Raw genomic sequence first — 18,669 nt, forward strand, 5'->3', positions numbered from 1 at the left:
AACATCAACGTCTTCCCAGGACGTTGAGAATAGATGTCCTAGGAATTTGCTAATGTCCTTGATAAAATATTGATTTCAGTTGAAGAATCAAAAACGTGTTTAGCAGTGAAAGCAGATAGGTTAGTGAGCCAATGCTTATGAATATCTAGAGATAGGATGACATATATTTATCTGTTCTCTAATAGAGTGGATTGATACTAAGTAATAAAAGGAATGGTATACAGTTCAAGTGACTTCCCTTTGCACAAATACAGGGATTTTTTAGAATGTCTTCTTACTACAGCATATTCACAACACATAAAGTGATAGAAGTTCAAATTAAAATGTAATATCTTCTTCCTTTAGGTGGTAGAATCATATTCTAATTTTCTGAAGTGTTACCAAATACAAATACTATACTCATTTCTAGGGCATTCAGCAGGGTGGAAAATCAGTGAATTAAGGTATCTTGCCTGCATTTTGCTTTCTTGTGAAGGTGCTGTATACTTAGTTTTGTTTTTTATGATGCTTGTGTACTGGAAATGATCAGAGGTCTAAAATACCAGCTCCCGTTGAGCCTAAGGGAAACAAATATACCTTAAGTACAATGATGTTTACTATGTGACCTCTGGCCACAGGCTTTCTATCAAATTGCCAACAACTTACCAGTGAAGGATGCCAGTGGTCTACATCATCATCCTCCATTAATCCCCACATTTTAAAAAAATATAAACTGAAACATGGACATTATAAATTATATATATTAGAATTACAAAATAGCTTTTCATTGTATATTTCACAGTATATTAATGGAATCTTCTACTTGTTTTTCTATGTGATTCACATCATAAATGGTAAATCCTAACATTTTCTACCTGAGAAATTAGGACCAGAGCCATTCTTCCGGGTGTATGCCATGTAGTTCAATTGCTAGCCATGACAATTCCTATTAGCTCTGCTTACTTACAGTTTAGTTCTTTAGGCTAAAGCTCAGAATATTTCTCAATAAAGAGGGGAGTACAAATAACATCACTTGCTGCTCTAGATTTCCTGTGCAGATGCCACACATGTACAGTCAGGGCTTTAATTGCACAAGAAAATCACTGATAGATAGTTCATTATCACTGTAATACATATACCTTTTGAAATGATTTATTTCGGTATTGTCTTTGCTACGTTACTAAAATAAGAATATTTAAGTTTGAATTGTGTGAAAAACCTATTCTGTATCTTCTCTTCAGTAAATGAAGGAACAAAGCTTTCAGTATAGAATAATTGAAGTAGTTGTGAGTAATGAGTTACACCTCAGCTAATGAAATAGTAATGATTCATCCATTTCATACAGGTTATGAAAGTTCCCCTACATCAACTGTTATCTTGGCAACAGCTGCTGATTTCCCCATAGAAGATGATGTACAGCATCCTGCCAGTACTAGTAAGATTTGTGCATTATAATAACTATATCAATTAATTACTGCATTAAAACTGCTTTCTTTTTTCCAGCAGTGCATTCTGGTAAGTGGTGTAATACACATTTTGTCCAACTTCAGAAATACCCCAAAAGACACTACTTTCTGGACTGATTACATCAGAAATAGACAGTGAAATGATTTTTTCACTTATTTAAAGAAATAAGGAGAACCAAAACACTTACTTTTTCTTTCCTTCTGAGAGAAAAAAAAAAAAAAAGGAAAAGAAAGAGAAAAAAAAAGAAGAATAAAAAGGTCTACTTCCCTAACTTACCAGAACTATTTACTCAAACAATAACTGTGACTGATTTTTTTTCATCCATTTCTATTAGACACTCTTGTGCTCTGATGAATTTTTCCTTATGTTTCATGTGGAGCATACTCTGAAAAATCTCATTCCTTACAAAAGGCTTTTGTCCATTCTTTGGCTGATTGGATAGGAAAGCATCTACATTGACATTTTATATATGGAAGGAAGCTGTAAATCCATATTTGTCACTCAAGTAAATATGTTCCTAACACTTGCTGTGGAGAGAAGGTAGGAGTGACTACAGCAAGTCAGATGACCATTCAAGGAGAAGTTGAATAAATGTGGGCATCAATAGTAGTTATGCTTCTACTGAATGTTTGCTACAAAATGCGCTGTACTTTAGTTTACCCATGGAAATTTGTGAAGTCAAGAACCAAAAATGATTCCATCATGCTGGAACAAGAACCATGACAACAACAAAATAAACAACTAGCCCCTCTAGTTCAAGGAAGTAAAGTCAGATATTCCCAGAAACACTGACACTTAGGTAGGAATCAGATGATGGCTAATCAATGTATTAGTCATTTGACATCTCTCATATTATCTCCCACGACACAAACTCTACTAGCAGAATTCCTTTCTTAAATAACATACAGGGGACTCATCTCTTGAGGGATGCTATAGACAGAAGCTCAATCTATCTTGTTCAACAGTAAGCAATGTAAGTGATCTTAAAGGATGGTGTCAGAAAAATCTTTCCTCCATTAAATCATGTGTTAATTCCTCACTATAATTTGAAGCTTGATTTGTAAAAGCTCTGCAGCTCTCTACTTCAATTATTTTCTTGTTGATAATTTTGATAATTTTGATCGTAGTTCCATCCAAGCCCCAGATAACTAATTTTTCGTTACTCAATTGCTCAGAGACCAGATTTTATAATGTTCAGATTTTCTGATCTTAAAAAAGGCAAGCCATCCTCTCTTCTTGCCCTGAAATGCCTGGAACTCAATTTGCACCTATTTTTAGTTTACTGAGTTTGAATTTTGTATCTAAAAAATTGCCTTTTAATTCTATGGGAATCTTTCTTATTAAATGAGCTTTTATGGCTTCGAGAAGAAGAGAAATCTTAAGTTTTTAAATTAACAGAATACAACCTGATCATGCTAGTTAAGTATTTTCATTTCAGATGGATGTATCTGCAGACCTCTTGGTTTACATAAAAGTCATCCAGGCACTCTGCCTGCACCACTTCTTCCACTTCTTCATTCAAAGTTGTTTTCACAATAGTCTTTTTTGAATCTTTTTAAATAGAAAACCTCACTTATCTGTAGATGGGTCCAGATGCAGCCCACAGAGTCAAATGAGAGAGACAGATTTCCATCGAACGTGTCTGCTAGTGCAGGAATTCCATATCTTCTTGTAAATGCTCACTGAGCATTTTATGTGGGGAAACTGAAGTTATAATGACTGAATTTTAGCAGGACTGGCATTTCCAGAAGCCAGTGTTGATTTTTTTCTTCACTAATATTGCATTCAGATTTATCTTACGCTCTTCTGTGTTCAAGCTACTTCTGTCAAACTATGAATTTGTGGCAATGAACAGATATGGAAAACAAAAAAACAGATATGTAGCATTTACACTGCTATGAGCATATCATCGTTTGTGAATTTTTGTGTAGTATTTCTTAATTCTTCATGGATTAAGAGAAGCTTTTTCCTGAATGTATTTACATGCTTTTAAAGCATTTTTGCTCAACATCACAACAAAATTCTACCACACTACAGTGATCTGTTTCTGCACTTAGAGAGTGATGGTATCAGATAAGCTCAATACTAATACTCCAGAAAATCCATCAGATTTGACTTCAGTGTTCATTATGTCTTAATCTAGTCTTCTTCACGACAGCTATACAGAAAACAACATGAAGGGAGTTATTCAACTTCAGACTGTTGGAAACGCTGTGAGCTTGTAGACTGTTTGTAATCTGTTTCTGTGTATGTATGTGCATACAACAATAAACCTTCTCATTAATTAAATTCTAGGGCATTTGTGATAACTTTGCACAGGTTTCTTACTGAGAAGTTATATCTTGCTTGAAGCATTTGTGGAATTTTCCATGTGATCATGTGTAATTCTGTATACATAAAATTGAAACATGACTACAGATGACATGAAAGAATGTATTAGCTCTCTTCTAACCAAAATATCCACACTGATTCAGAGTACATCTGTTGAAAATTGTTAACAATTGTAATTTTAAGTGCAGAGGATTTTTATGCATTACTGATCTACTTGTTTTTATTTTGGAGATTGAGCACTATTATCCTTTATTTCTGATATCAGAGTCAGAGTAGTATTAAATACAAGTCAAAAGTAAGCACAAAAAGAGAAAACAATTATTCAGTCAGGTGCAGCTTGCCAGAAAGGCACAATTTGTGTAGTTTTGGTGCCATAATTGCTACTCTTTGTAAAATTGCAGTTATATGTCCTTATGCTTTGTAATTAACAGTTAAGAAAACATAAATAATGATAAGCTGGATTTCTTGAGGATTTTCATTCTTGGTGTATGCATTTTTGTTAGCTTTGCATGCTTTTTGTCAAAAAGGAGTGTATTTCACACACAGTAAATATTTCAGAGCTGGTAATATAATCTTAAACTTCAGCAGAATGATTCAAACTTACACTAAAATGATTGGATATTTTTGCTACTGGAGGAATGTAATGATACCCCAGGTTCATACATTCCCTTTGTGCTCACATCCCTCTCAGTGGCATGAGCATGCAGCCCACATGTGTGCACCACATGGGTGCTGGTGGACTTGGCTTAGGCTGGAGAAAGTAAGCCTCTCAAGAAATAACAAGTTTTTGGTTCAATGAACCATGTCCTAACAGCTCCAGAGCCTCATCGTGACAACCTGGAGAAAACCACCACCCAGTCATGGTGGAATCCATTTTCAGACCAATGGTGGTGGTCATACCCCAGAGAGAAGACCCAAGAACCCACGCAGCCAACAAGGGGTAAAGAATGTCGTGCTAAGATGGTACTTTTTAAAAAAGGCTAAATGTCCAGTGAGCCATGGCAGCAAGCTTCAGAAGCATTAATTGTAGGGTGTTTATAGTGGGCAGTATGTGTTGCTGCTTTTCTCTGTAATGTTTCTGAAGAGGAAAAATAAAACAATCATAGAATCATTAAGGCTGGAAATGACCCTCAAAGATCATCTAGTCCAGCCTTCAACCCATTATCACCATGCCCAGTGAACCATGTCCCAAAGTACAACATCTACATGTTTCTTGAACACCTCCAAGGAATGTGACTCCATCACTTCCCTAGACAGCCTATTCCATTACATTAATACTCTCTTGGAAGAGACTTTTTTCTTTATTCCTAACATCCGAACTGAATCTCCTCTCATTCAAATTGAGGCCATTTCCTTTGTTCTATGAAAGTACAATGTTCTTCCTCTGTGGTAATATGCTAGCAAAAGAGCATTTGTCCATATTATTAGTGAACTACATACCTGAGAGGGTTGAATATTTGAGATATTCTGTAAAGGATGTATTAGAGTCTCTAATTTTCTATCTCCAAGTCACTTTAGAATGAGATTATTTTAATGAGAATTGTACAAGAAATGAAGAGTGTGTTTTCGTGGCAGTACACTACACTCACTCTGATGGAATAAGACAGGTGCCCTTTTGTGCTGTGACCTATAATTGGACACAGAAACGTAGCCAACAACAACAGTGGGGTAGCTTCAGTAGGGCCGTGGTAAGATAATGAATGTCTTGTGGGAGGAAGGACCAGTGGGAGATATGGACCAAGGCAAGCGTGGTGCGGTTCGGGCTCCTCTGTGACTGTGGGGTGCATGCTGGGGAGACAGCAAAGATTAAGTCTGTCAGCAAGAGACCTTGTGGGCTCAGGCTTCATGGCACATTTAACATCACCACAGCAGATGTGACCTCGAGCGGCAATGGTTCAGATGATGAAGACTCTTCAGAGGAGATGATATACTCAACGGTGTTTCCAGGATGGGAAATAAGTGTAGCCAAGAATGAGTATGCTCCAAGTACTAGTAAGGAACTTCCTCTCTCTTTGGGTACATTGCTGTTGTTGTGGTTTTAAGTTTGCTTGCTCATCATTCCATTTTCTGAGCAGTCTTCCCTTCCTTCACTATAGGAGCATTTGTTAAAGGAGTAGCTGCTGTTCTAGTCAGCTCTTGCTTCAGGTAACTCTCCCGTACCAAAGAAAAAGTTTATTTAGATCTTGTGAGGTCCTGATCCCTAGAAGGGCCTTCTTCCAGTGCTGCTAAAATTTATATCTCATTTCCATATGCACTGGATTTCCAAGATTCTCCTGAGTGACACTGTGTCCTGCAGAACAGTACTTCTCTGGAGGGAACTTCCAGCCTCTGTATATGCAACTCCATTCATTATGTTTATATACATGCATATATTTGTTTTGTATGGCACAGTGAAGGAAAAGGGGGTAAAGTCCTGTAATTTCTCTTGAGTGGAAATCTGTTTCCACACTCAAATGTCTGTCGCAGTCAATGGTTTAGTACTATTTGAAATGCCATATTCTGAGAAAATGCTGTGCGGTGGTAGTGTAATAGAGATGGAGTTGTGTTTCCCACATTTGTTGATGCCAAACTCAAAGGTGTTTCTGTTGTGGAGCTGGCTGTCAGCAGCTGACCAATGGGAGTGCATGCGTTTTTGTGCAGAATGGCTGTAGTTCTGAGCCCAGATCTTTGGCAGCGCCGGCTTCAAAGGGCTATCAGTAGAAGAGAATGCAAAAATAATGGGTGTGCTTGTTTCTGGGTACTCCTTCCAGCTGTTGCAGATACCTTTTTCTCTCTGTGTCATTTTTCTTCCAATTCCTGGTGGATGTTCTCCATTCTGGAGGTTATCGGAGGCTATCTGCTTTTTCTCCTACTGGCACAATCTGTAAGGAACTCTTTAACACACTAAATGGCAAGGAAAGACTCAGAGGGTTTTGTGATGCCTCCTCCCAAGCAACCATGTTCTTTCTTGGGATTGACCACAGTCTGTCTTTCAGCTATCTATGAGTTTCAGGAATGTACTGATTCCCAAGTTCATACATTCCCTTTGTGCTCACATCCCTCTCAGTGGCATGAGCATGCTCAGGGTGCTGGTGCTGGTGGATTGGCTTAGGCTGGAGAAAGTAAGCCTCTCAAGAAATAACAATTTCTTGGTTCAATGAACCACATCCTAGCAGCTCCAGAGCCTCATCATGACAACCTGGAGAAAACCACCACCCAAGCTCAGTGGAATCCGTTTTTGTACCAGTGGTGGTTGTCGAATCCCAGAGAGAAGACCCAAGAACCTACACACTCAACCAGGGGTAAAGAATGTCATACTAACATGGTGTTTTAAATCGTGAGACAGGGCAGCTAGCTTCAGAAGCATTATGTGGAGGGTGTTTACAATGGGCAGTGTGTGTTATCTCTTTTTTTGTATTTAAAGAGGAAAGAAAAATGTATTTGGCTCTTTCTTGGAGGCTGTGTATTTGATAGTGACAGACCACATCATGTATCCTGTGGTTAACAAACATTCGGAATATTAAGTCTGCCTATGAAAAGAAAGAACTATTGAAGTTCTAACATCAGTTAATTACATCCCACCAGTGGCCCAGATTGAAAAAATATTCTCTATGATATACAAGTTAGATTATATTACTGTGATGACTACAAGTGGAAATTGAATGAATGATCATTCCAGAAACTCCTTATGGTATTATTTCCATGGGGCTTATAACATTGAGGAATATTTGAAAAAAAGGTAGCAATAAGTACACTAAGTCATAACTCTGTCTTTTACAGACACCATAAAGTAGAAGAGTATACAGTTTTGCTTGTATGGACAACCAGTATTTCTGAAGGAATGAAAGCTGTGAGAGTAAAAACGATCGAACATTATTCTGAAAATTCATTCATATAAAACCAGATCACTCTTGATTAAATTTTGCTGAAATTACAGTTTGTCCTTAGGTGTGAAAAAAGGAATCAGATATCGGTGTTATGACTCTGTGTATGGCACAGAAACATAGCTAACAATATTGGGGTAGCTTCAGTAGGGCCGTGGTAAGATAATGAATGTCTTGTGGGAGGAAGGACCAGTGGGAGATACGGACCGAGGCAAGGGTGGTGCAGTTCGTGCTCCTCTGTGACTGTGGGGTGCATGCTGATTGAGTCTGTCAGCAAGAGACCTTGTGGGCTCAGGCTTCATGGCACATTTAACATCACCACAGCAGATGTGACCTCGAGCGGCAATGGTTCAGATGATGAAGACTCTTCAGAGGAGATGATATACTCAACGGTGTTTCCAGGATGGGAAATAAGTGTAGCCAAGAATGAGTATGCTCCAAGTACTAGTAAGGAACTTCCTCTCTCTTTGGGTACATTGCTGTTGTTGTGGTTTTAAGTTTGCTTGCTCATCATTCCATTTTCTGAGCAGTCTTCCCTTCCTTCACTATAGGAGCATTTGTTAAAGGAGTAGCTGCTGTTCTAGTCAGCTCTTGCTTCAGGTAACTCTCCCGTACCAAAGAAAAAGTTTATTTAGATCTTGTGAGGTCCTGATCCCTAGAAGGGCCTTCTTCCAGTGCTGCTAAAATTTATATCTCATTTCCATATGCACTGGCCCTGAGTCACACTGTGATATATTCGTCTTGTATGGCACAGTGAAGGAAAAGGGGGTAAAGTCCTGTAATCTCTCTTAAGTGGAAATCTGTTTCCACACTCAAATGTCTGTCGCAGTCAATGGTTTAGTACTATTTGAAATGCCATATTCTGAGAAAATACTGTGCGGTGGTAGTGTAATAGAGATGGAGTTGTGTTTCCCACATTTGTTGATGCCAAACTCAAAGGTGTTTCTGTTGTGGAGCTGGCTGTCAGCAGCTGACCAATGGGAGTGCATGCGTTTTTGTGCAGAATGGCTGTAGTTCTGAGCCCAGATCTTTGGCAGCACCGGCTTCAAAGGGCTATCAGTAGATACTCATACTCATAGCTTATACTTTTTTCTCTCTGTGTCATTTTTCTTCCAATTCCTGGTGGATGTTCTCCATTCTGGAGGTTATCGGAGGCTATCTGCTTTTTCTCCTACTGGCACAGTCTGTAAGGAACTCTTTAACACGCTAAATGGCAAGGAAAGACTCAGAGGGTTTTGTGATGCCTCCTCCCAAGCAACCATGTTCTTTCTTGGGATTGACCACAGTCTGTCTTTCAGCTATCTATGAGTTTCAGGAATGTACTGATTCCCAAGTTCATACATTCCCTTTGTGCTCACATCCCTCTCAGTGGCATGAGCATGCTCAGGGTGCTGGTGCTGGTGGACTTGGCTTAGGCTGGAGAAAGTAAGCCTCTCAAGAAATAACAATTTCTTGGTTCAATGAACCACATCCTAGCAGCTCCAGAGCCTCATCATGACAACCTGGAGAAAACCACCACCCAAGCTCAGTGGAATCCGTTTTTGTACCAGTGGTGGTTGTCGAATCCCAGAGAGAAGACCCAAGAACCTACACACTCAACCAGGGGTAAAGAATGTCATGCTAACATGGTGCTTTGCTTAAAGTACTAGTTAGGAATTTCCTTTTCCTTTGGATGTATTCGTTTTTCTTTTTTCCCTTTTTTATCATATATTTCTCACCTGTTGCTACATATATGTTTTGGGAAGAGTGTGCATTCTTCTTATCAATTCTTTCCAAAATTATTTTCTTTTCACTGGTAAAAGGATGTTAGAGAATTTATTGCTTCATTACTTAATGTTGACATGTCACTTTCATCCCTGTTTTAACCCAGTAGTTCAACACCTGCACTTCCTGGAAGAAATGTTTGTAATTTTTTCCAAGTTTTTCTTTTTTTGAAGAAAAACGGTATTAAATTATTTCTATCTTGTGTTATTTATAACATTCACCATATCTTTGCTGAAATATAACCATGGCCTTCATCACTATTTGTTGATATATTTTCTTAGTAGATTTCTTGGCTCTGTTATACAGAGTCTACTTATTATATGGAAGACTAAAGCCAATCTCTGTTCCCATTTCATTAGAAATTGTCACTCTATCACTTTAACTTGCTCAAAGATAGTAACATATCACTATTTTAAAATTTAATTTAATATAATTTAAGCACATCTTATTGTGTATTTTTCTTGTGCACTTGCGTACTTTGTAGTGTCAATAAATCTGTACTTTTAAGTATTTCACTATTTTTTTTCATCTGAATATTGTCAAATTTTGCCTTTTTCTCAGCTGTAGTCTTTGTTTTTCAGAAAGATACAAAATGAATGACTCAACTTGTTTAGGGTTTCTTTTTCTTTTGTCTAACCTTTAGATGTTTCTGGTTTTTATTCATTTAGCTCTTGCTCTCTGCGTTTTACTCTCTGACTTATTCCATATGGCACATACTATGCCAGCTCTACGGGCTAGTGATGTTTGCATACTCTCTGGGTGAAAATGTATGCAGTTTCTGATCATAGCCTCTTGTGGCAGTTTTATTTTATCATTTCAACTGTACTATAACTTTATTGACTAATACTAGGTGGCTATTGTAGTGCTCTCATTCATAAATCTGAATACTTGTTGAATACTTAGCAAGAATGTTTTACATTTCCTCAGACACCTACAATCTTCTTTAGGCCCAGGATTATTCTTTAAACTCAAATTTAAATGTCTGTAACTGCTGTAAGAGTTTTGCACTACTTCTGTTATACGTCATTCTTCTATCTCTTGTTTCCACCATTATTCCTGCAAGTCTTTGCATCTGTCTGATGCAAAGAAAAGAAATACTAGCTTGGTGTAAAGAAACTTGATAAGAAGAATAGTGTGACTATCATTTAGTTATGCATGCATATCCATTATCCCCTATCTTTATGGCACACACTAACAGTAGCGTAATAATGATAGAAGTAGAGCATGATCAGTATTGAATCCTCCATTGTCCTGACAGCTGTGGACTCACAACATGAAACGCTTCTGGACGTCTCCACACAAGATTATTGGAAACCCTCCTACACAGATGAAGAGGAGAGATATCCTAGCTCTGCTGGCAGGGGTAAAGCTATTAAACATTTCAGATAATATTCAGATTTGTGACATAATACAGTGAAGTCTAGCAATCTCACAGTGCTGCTAATTGTAATTCCCATATCACTAGCTTTGGTTATAACTTCATATTATTTGTGTTATAGACCTCAGAGGTGACATCTATGGCATTCATCTGTCACTCCAAATTTATCTTTTGCGCCTAATATTCATTACTTTCCCCTTCCCCACATGTCTCTGGGGTTTTAAAGCTTGCACTGCCAGTGGTGTAATAAAACTGAGCAGATTGCAACATGTAATTGTAGGTCCAGCTTGGTGAAGAAAAATCCCCCTTTTTCACTGTGAAATTTCTATTGTAAAATCTGAAGACAAAGACAGAAAATAGCACTGGTGATTCAAAAACATGAAAGTTAGATTAACCATAACTTCTCAGTTACATCAGGCCTCTTGAAAAACAAGTTTCTGGCAGTTACAAATGTGACAAAACTAAACAGTAACCACCTACTCTTTCCATTGCTTAGTACACGTGAAAGCATGGGAATACTTACAGAAACATCCAAGGCAATATTTGAAAAATATGTGGGTGGAAAACCTACAGATATAAAGCTCAGATTGATTTAAGTAGATTCTTCAGTGTGGGATAATAAGATAATAATAGTAGCATAAATTTGGCCATGTTAAGTTAAAAAATTATCCAGCCAGTACTACAATGTGGTCTTGAAGACAAAAGGCTCAGCCTAGGATCTGTTACTCCTGAGGGTCCATTTTAAATAGAACAGTAAGCATTGCATTCCCAACTGGGGTACAAAAGATAAGATGCTATCTCCAGAGCAATGTGAACATTTTCCTTCTGGTGTTAGTGTCATTAGCCAACCGAGCTATTGAAAATTCTCAATTATCACTTTCTTCAAGTTCAAAAATCTCTGTAGGCAAAGGCTTACGGAGTGCATTCTCCAGCTGTTTTTCTGTGTAGGTAAACAGTTTCCAGTTTGTTGCTGTTTGTTTGTTTGTTTTTAAAGCATAGCTAAATATAAACTTTGTTTTTGGCAACAATGCCATTTTATCTTGTTAAAAAGAAGATCAAAACTGAATAGCTGAAGATGTACCTTTCTACAGCTGGACTTGTGGAAAGCTTTATTATCCCTCTGTAAAGGCAACCGTTTTCTTCCTTCTGTGGTAGTTCTTTGGATCTGCCTTCATTAGCTACGGACATTTCTTTATGGTCCTGGGGTTTCTGGGAAGAATTCAGTTGGCATTGGGCAGGAGCTTTAATCACCTGGAAAGAGTTTCTGTGAAAAGTTTATTTTAGTTCTGAAATGTTGTTAACTTATGTGTTCATACTTTTCTTAGCTTTAATCTCCTACTAGCTGCAAATTCAGGAGCATATTTTGCAGGATTATCTCTCAATATTTTTCTAATTATGAAAATAATGAATTACATTTGTTGGAATGCTCTCTTTATGAACATTTCATCATTTGAAGATGCATCTCTCTCCATTTCTGTTCTTTTTGGAAAATGCTTATTGTAGGTTTCTCTAGCTGGTGACTTACTGCATGTGCAACAGCTCCAGTTCATTCTCTGTATCCTCTAGTTGGGACCTTTATTTTTGCTTTCATACATCATTTGTGGAAGTATTTGCTACCTAATGCTTTTTTCTATTATTTCTTTTTCTTTTTTTTAAATTTGGATTCTAATGCTCACCTTGGTGTTACAGGTATTCTTTTCTGATGTATGTTTTCTAAGCCTTTTAATGTTTATTACAAAATCTCTTGAGGTGGTGGTACTTCAAATTACTTCTGATTGCATCTTCTGCTATGTAAACAGTAAATCAAACATTGAGTATTTAATTTATTTTAGCTTTAATCATTACTCAGTTCAAGACTAGTATGCTTTTCAACCTCAAATATATGAACTTATTCATTTCATTCATCCAACTAAATATTCTTCCACTCCCAGAAGCAGTGGCAACTTCCTCAGAGCCCTCCTTGCAATTGTGTAGTTGATACATTTACTCAGAAGAGCAATTTCATCATCTCTTTCACTTTTATAAACCCCAAATCCACAGACTCAACTAATTAAGTTAGTGTTAATAAATACAAAGTAGAGATGCAAGCTGTTATTGCTGTGTCTTCTACTGCTTTTCCTATAGCTTTATTCTGTCACTGGTCATTGAGTACTCTGCAGCAAACTTAAATCTTCCACTGATCCTGGTGAAGCTTTCCTGGGCAAAACAGACTTTGGTTTCCAAAGGAGCTTTATTTCTTTCCGTCTTTCATTTCACACCCATTGCAACAAATTAAAGAAAAAAGGAAAACACAAAATCCAACCTTACTGCAGATAAGGATACTGAAGATAAGGATAGTATGACTGCTGTCGGGTATTTTGATCATTATTGATTCAATCATCATCTTATCAGCACTTGTTACAAGTGAAACTGAAAAACGTCAAGGACCAACCCAACATCCACTATTACACAGTGTTCACAATGGATGGATCAGTCAAGGACAAAATCCTGCAAACACCACTGGGGCTACTGAACAACAAGAATTTACTCCTCCAGGTGAAAATGATACTGAAAAGGAAACTTCTTATACAGGTAACATTGCAACTTAAATTCTAGTATATTATCCGAGTTTACTTAAGGTTTAGTTTTAGAAAGACTTTATGAACAATTTAGTACTCCGAGGTCGTAACAAATGTTTTGTGGATAAACCCAAGCAATACAGATCTATTGATTACCTTTTAATTTTTTTTTTTTAATCTATTCTTCAAACTTAGTCTTGGAACTTTGCTTTCTCTCTCATTTGCATCGTGTGTCAAGACCTATAGTGAATTAACACTGGAATTTTCTCTTACATTCAGCATTCTATGTCATGCAGTCACAAGGGTTTACCAGATTATCTGCAAGGGTTACATCTGCAGAAAACAGTGAATGTTTAAAAAGAAAAACAGTGATATCTGTTGCATTTTTTCATTTGTGAATAATATTTGTGAATTGTGTTCACGCTCCTGTTGCAAGTCATTATTGGAGCTGATTTTTGCACTTTTTTTTTTATATGGCAATTTTAACTAACTAAATAGTATCCAAAGTGTCTACTCATTTCACTTTTGAAATATGACAAGATGATATTGAAGTGAATGAAAAAAGCATAGTGTAGAAGAAAAGAGAGGTTTCTCAAAGAAATTGAAACATAAATGATGAAATTCTACAGTAAAGCTAGTGTCCGAAAATTGATAAATATTAGTTGTTGATGTCCCTGTGAGTGTATTGTTTGCTAGTTAATGACTGATGTGCTGTACTAAACAGTGCCATCTTTTCTTGATAATTATCAAACACTGAAGAGGAGATATACATTGTTATTTGGGATGCTCTATCATGAAATTGAGGGGGAAAAAATTGAATATAGTCAATACATCAAATTCTGTGATTAAAATCTTACCAACAGGTCAGATTCTTCCAGATACTTTGCATTTCTTACTTACACATTAGTGGATATTAGTTTGATATTCAACTAATACGAAGTCATGAGGTGCATGAGTCAAGTCAAGGAGATACACTGATTCTGAAAAGCATATGCTCAGTTTGAGGAAGGATTCAATCCTATTGGTGACAGTAGGCAGCCTTTCTAAACATAAACCATAATGAGAAGAAAATCTGCTTTACTTCTCTTTGCCATTAAATGTAGTAGACATGTGAGCAAGGCCTGTCATAGAGACAAGAACCGAAGAGGAGAATAATATGAGAAATGGATCTTTATGTACTGACTTCATAATTGCTTCACCATCATCATAACAGCTATGGTCTCCAATCATGGGGCCAAACAGAATGACTCAGCGCAAGACCCATTGGTGTATCCAGATTGGGGCAAGGAAGATTATTCCACACAATCCACTATAATGGATAGAGTTATTCCTTCCAGAGAGAGTAATCATGAAAAAGAGTCTTCTAATACAGGTACTAGTCATAACATCAATGATGCATATTTCATCACTTCTGTCTTTCAGATATCTTGTCTTGGAAAGCTATTGCATGACTTAGAAAGCAGGTAGCTTACTGATGTCCTTAAGTCTGTGACAAAGACTACAAAGTGACTCATTTTCTCTGTGATCTGCCAGGATGGTGTTGAGATATAGGATTTCAAATATGTCTTTCTATAAAACTTACAAGTAACAAGATAATTCTGTTAGGAAAACTACTCTTACTACTGCCATAAACAGATGTTCAAATAATATATTCCATAATTTGTAACTATTCATATAATCTTGAGCAGCAAAGGAGCATGAGTGGTTGCAGAAAGGCTTCTTTACTGCCAAGAATGATAACTGCAAGGTAAAATGCTCTGTAGAATAATTTGGAAATGACACTAACATTGAGGATCTGTGATCAGAAAGAGAACTGGTCCAGAAATTCCCCTGATTGCTTCCTCCATGTCCTCTCCGTGTGCCCACTGTCTTGGGAATCTTTTGGATTAAGATATGAAGTGCATTGACATTAATATTTCAAAGTGTAGCAATGAGGATTTAAAGGGGGACAAAACATTTTCTTCCTCTTTTTCGGTATGAAAAGAATAGCCATGTTTTGAAGGGAAGAGAAACTTGAATGTGATGGGGATGAGAGGGGCACATATTGAATTCACAGCTGATTCAACCATCATCATAACAGCTCTTGCCACACCTGATGATGGTGCTCCTCATGAAGACCCAACTCAGCCAACTCTGCCTTCAGAAAACGAAGCAGCACGGAGCACTGAAGGCATCACACATTCCACTGATGCCCCTGGGGGTCCAGTTCTCCTTGGGCTGGATCCCGCCAGTACTGACGAAGCTGGTGAGGAATCTCTGCTCACAAATACCAGTAAGAATAATGGATCAAGCTCATTTCTCACACAGCGTGTGAAATGAGACGTTATTTCTTCTGAAATTGACAACTTCTACTCTCTTTCTCATCTTTGGGTCTACATTCTTCTTGTGCACTTGCAGTGCAAAATTTGTGGCGCGATCTGATCTGCTGTTAGAGTGCCCTTCTGCACTTGGCGTAAGGGTCTCCTTGCTGTTGCGTTTGGTGGTTTCTGTTCTTTGCTGAAGCATGTTTCTGCAGGGGCGGCCTCTTGTCTTTTCTGCCTGTCACATATTTTGGTGACCCTGAATTTCCAGCCTCATTCTCCTCTCCTGCACATCAGGGAGATCAGGCTTGGTGTGCTCTGGTGACACGGTCGGTGTGGTGGAGGTGCTCTGTTGGGGTTAGCTGGGTGACTTGCTCTTGTGACTCAGCAGTGAAACCGTCTCCAGGGAGTGTTGTCCTGGTGGTGAGGGCAGGGCAGTCACACAGGAACCGTGCCCTACACGTTCTGTCTTTAATTCCTTGCACCTCCTTGCCTGTGCAGAACCACAGCAAATCTGGCTGTGGTGTGGGCGCTCACTCCTGAGTTACAGGATCAGGTTTCCTGCTGTGGTCTCTTCTTCTGAAGGTCTTCCCTCTCCACCTGTCACTGGCATATATGGATACAGCCAACATCTTCCTACAATGTGGCAAGCACGTGCTACTTAGGGGTCTCAAAAGCCACTGACAATGTGGAAGGAGAAGGGGAGTCCTTCATGCCTTCTCTCCTGCCATGCTCTCAGCCAGGTGGCAGGACATGCTTTCTGGTGTGCTGTGATATAGGTAGGAGGGAAGCAATGTGGGTGGAGGTTTGGTTGGCCTTTAAAGCTGATTGTGCCATCGTCCTGGCAGTCGCAGTGTCCACAGATGTTTTCCACCCAGAAGAAGCAACCAGCAAGCCCCTGGCACCCAGCACTCAGCCTGGAAGTGAAAGTGGACAAGCAAATGCCACAGATGGCTCTCATGTCAGTTTGATACCTGGAGTTTTTCCAGACATTGATGATCATCTTAACCCATTACCGACTCATCTTTCCACTAGTAAGAACTGCTATTTAATTGAATTTTCTGTATGGCAGAAAAAATACAGATAGTCTTGAGTAGAAAATGAGTGTTACTGAGTTATTGAAATTTTTTTCTGCCAAGAATGATAACTGCAAGGTAAAATGCTCTGTAGAATAATTTGGAAATGACACTAACATTGAGGATCTGTGATCAGAAAGAGAACTGGTCCAGAAATTCCCCTGATTGCTTTCTTCATGTCCTCTCCGTGTGCCCACTGTCTTGGGAATCTTTTGGATTAAGATATGTAGTGCATGACATTAATATTTCAAAATGTAGCAATGAGGATTTCAAGGGGGACAAAACATTTTCTTCCTCTTTTTCGGTATGAAAAGAATAGCCTTGTCTAAAGGGAGGAGAAACTTGAATGTGATGGGGATGAGAGGGGCACATATTGAATTCACAGCTGATTCAACCATCGTCATAACAGCTCTTGCCACATCTGATGATGGTGCTCCTCATGAAGACCCAACTCAGCCAACTCTGCCTTCAGAAAACGAAGCAGCACGGAGCACTGAAGGCATCACACATTCCACTGATGCCCCTGGGGGTCCAGTTCTCCTTGGGCTGGATCCTGCCAGTACTGACGAAGCTGGTGAGGAATCTCTGCTCACAAATACCAGTAAGAATAATGGATCAAGCTCATTTCTCACACAGCGTGTGAAATGAGACGTTATTTCTTCTGAAATTGACGACTTCTACTCTCTTTCTCATCTTTGGGTCTACATTCTTCTTTTAGACTTGCAGTATCATAAACTGTTTTATAATCCTGTTGCATGTTAACATCTAAATAAGAAATTCTATTCATCAAGAACATTCTTCCCTGGGCATCCTTTTTCTTATGCCTTCCAGTTCTTCACATGTTGATTTTAGTGGGATTTCATTCTTAGAAAAGATTGTTTTTAGAGTAAGTGAATCATATGCTTAAAAGCAGGTATTTATACCCATTCACTCTTGCTCTTGCTATTGTCACAGAAGACATTAGTACTGTAAATTAAAAAAAAAACCAACACCGTGTTGTTCATGAAGATCTATGAGTTTTTGCTCCTAAGTTTTTTAAGTTAACCTATTGAAAAGGCCTGAATATTATCCTATTGAATTATCCCCTATCACAACACTGGAGCTTTACTCTAAATTATTGTTTGTTTGTTTAATCATGGAGTCTTGATACTGTAGTGCTTTGGAAATTTTTCATCCCTTGTACTTTCTTAAAAGAGTAACAAATCTGCAAATAACCTTTATGGGAAAAAGTAATATTTATGCTTTCCCTTTTCTTCTTCACCTTTGGTTTTCTTCAGGATTACTTTAACTCTTGTGCTACAAAAAATGAAGTTTGCATTGGCAAAAGACAGCATGTTTCTCCACTTCCTCCTTTTGTTTGCTATGCATGGAAGGGATCACGTGAAGCTTTATCGTTTATTTTCATCAGCATGTTAAGCTTTATGAGGTCTGACAGATCAATTACAAATACAAAAACCCAAATAGGATTTTGAAAATTTACTCAAATACTTTCAAACAGGTCATTGAAATTTTACTGTTATGTAATGATGGGTATCATAATATTCATTTTATTTTAAAAATAGCATGATTTATTTCCCTCTTAAATAGTGATTACTAGATATTTTCAAAGATAACACTGTAGGCTACAGTTTTTGGAAATTAATGTTTTGGTTTCTCATTTTACTTCATAATGTTGAATTTTAGTGGTAAATTTTTCATCACTATTGATGTTTATTACTGAGATTGTATTTTGTGGCATTTGGATATTCTTCAAGTGCATCCAATTAGTCTGTGCTGCTTCTTAGCATGCTTTTGTGACATCCTTATTCCTTTACATTGACAATAGCCTCTTTAGAAGAAGAGCACTGTCTTAATGATGTAGGAAAGATATTCATTAAGTAGTTCAATTCCATAATCCTCCATGTGAATTCATTTTAAGTTTCCTAATGGGAAATGAGCACACATTTTTTTATG

At 37.8% G+C, this 18,669-nt stretch overlaps 1 protein-coding gene across 1 annotated transcript in view; it reads left to right on the forward strand.

Annotated features, from left to right (window-relative positions):
* CD44 (CD44 molecule (Indian blood group)) overlaps window positions 1–18,669 on the forward strand; it is a 56,444-nt gene that overhangs the window by 26,150 nt on the left and 11,625 nt on the right. Inside the window, exons 6-17 of the mRNA XM_048948923.1 lie at window positions 1,325–1,414; window positions 4,592–4,717; window positions 5,647–5,769; window positions 6,930–7,058; window positions 7,968–8,087; window positions 9,120–9,245; window positions 10,663–10,767; window positions 13,174–13,353; window positions 14,554–14,712; window positions 15,421–15,612; window positions 16,489–16,674; window positions 17,126–17,317. Coding sequence (XP_048804880.1) covers window positions 1,325–1,414; window positions 4,592–4,717; window positions 5,647–5,769; window positions 6,930–7,058; window positions 7,968–8,087; window positions 9,120–9,245; window positions 10,663–10,767; window positions 13,174–13,353; window positions 14,554–14,712; window positions 15,421–15,612; window positions 16,489–16,674; window positions 17,126–17,317 — 1,728 coding nt within the window. The remainder of the gene's footprint in view (window positions 1–1,324; window positions 1,415–4,591; window positions 4,718–5,646; window positions 5,770–6,929; window positions 7,059–7,967; window positions 8,088–9,119; window positions 9,246–10,662; window positions 10,768–13,173; window positions 13,354–14,553; window positions 14,713–15,420; window positions 15,613–16,488; window positions 16,675–17,125; window positions 17,318–18,669) is intronic.

This window comes from Lagopus muta, chromosome 6, assembly GCF_023343835.1.
Source record: "Lagopus muta isolate bLagMut1 chromosome 6, bLagMut1 primary, whole genome shotgun sequence".
Taxonomy (NCBI): domain Eukaryota; kingdom Metazoa; phylum Chordata; class Aves; order Galliformes; family Phasianidae; genus Lagopus; species Lagopus muta.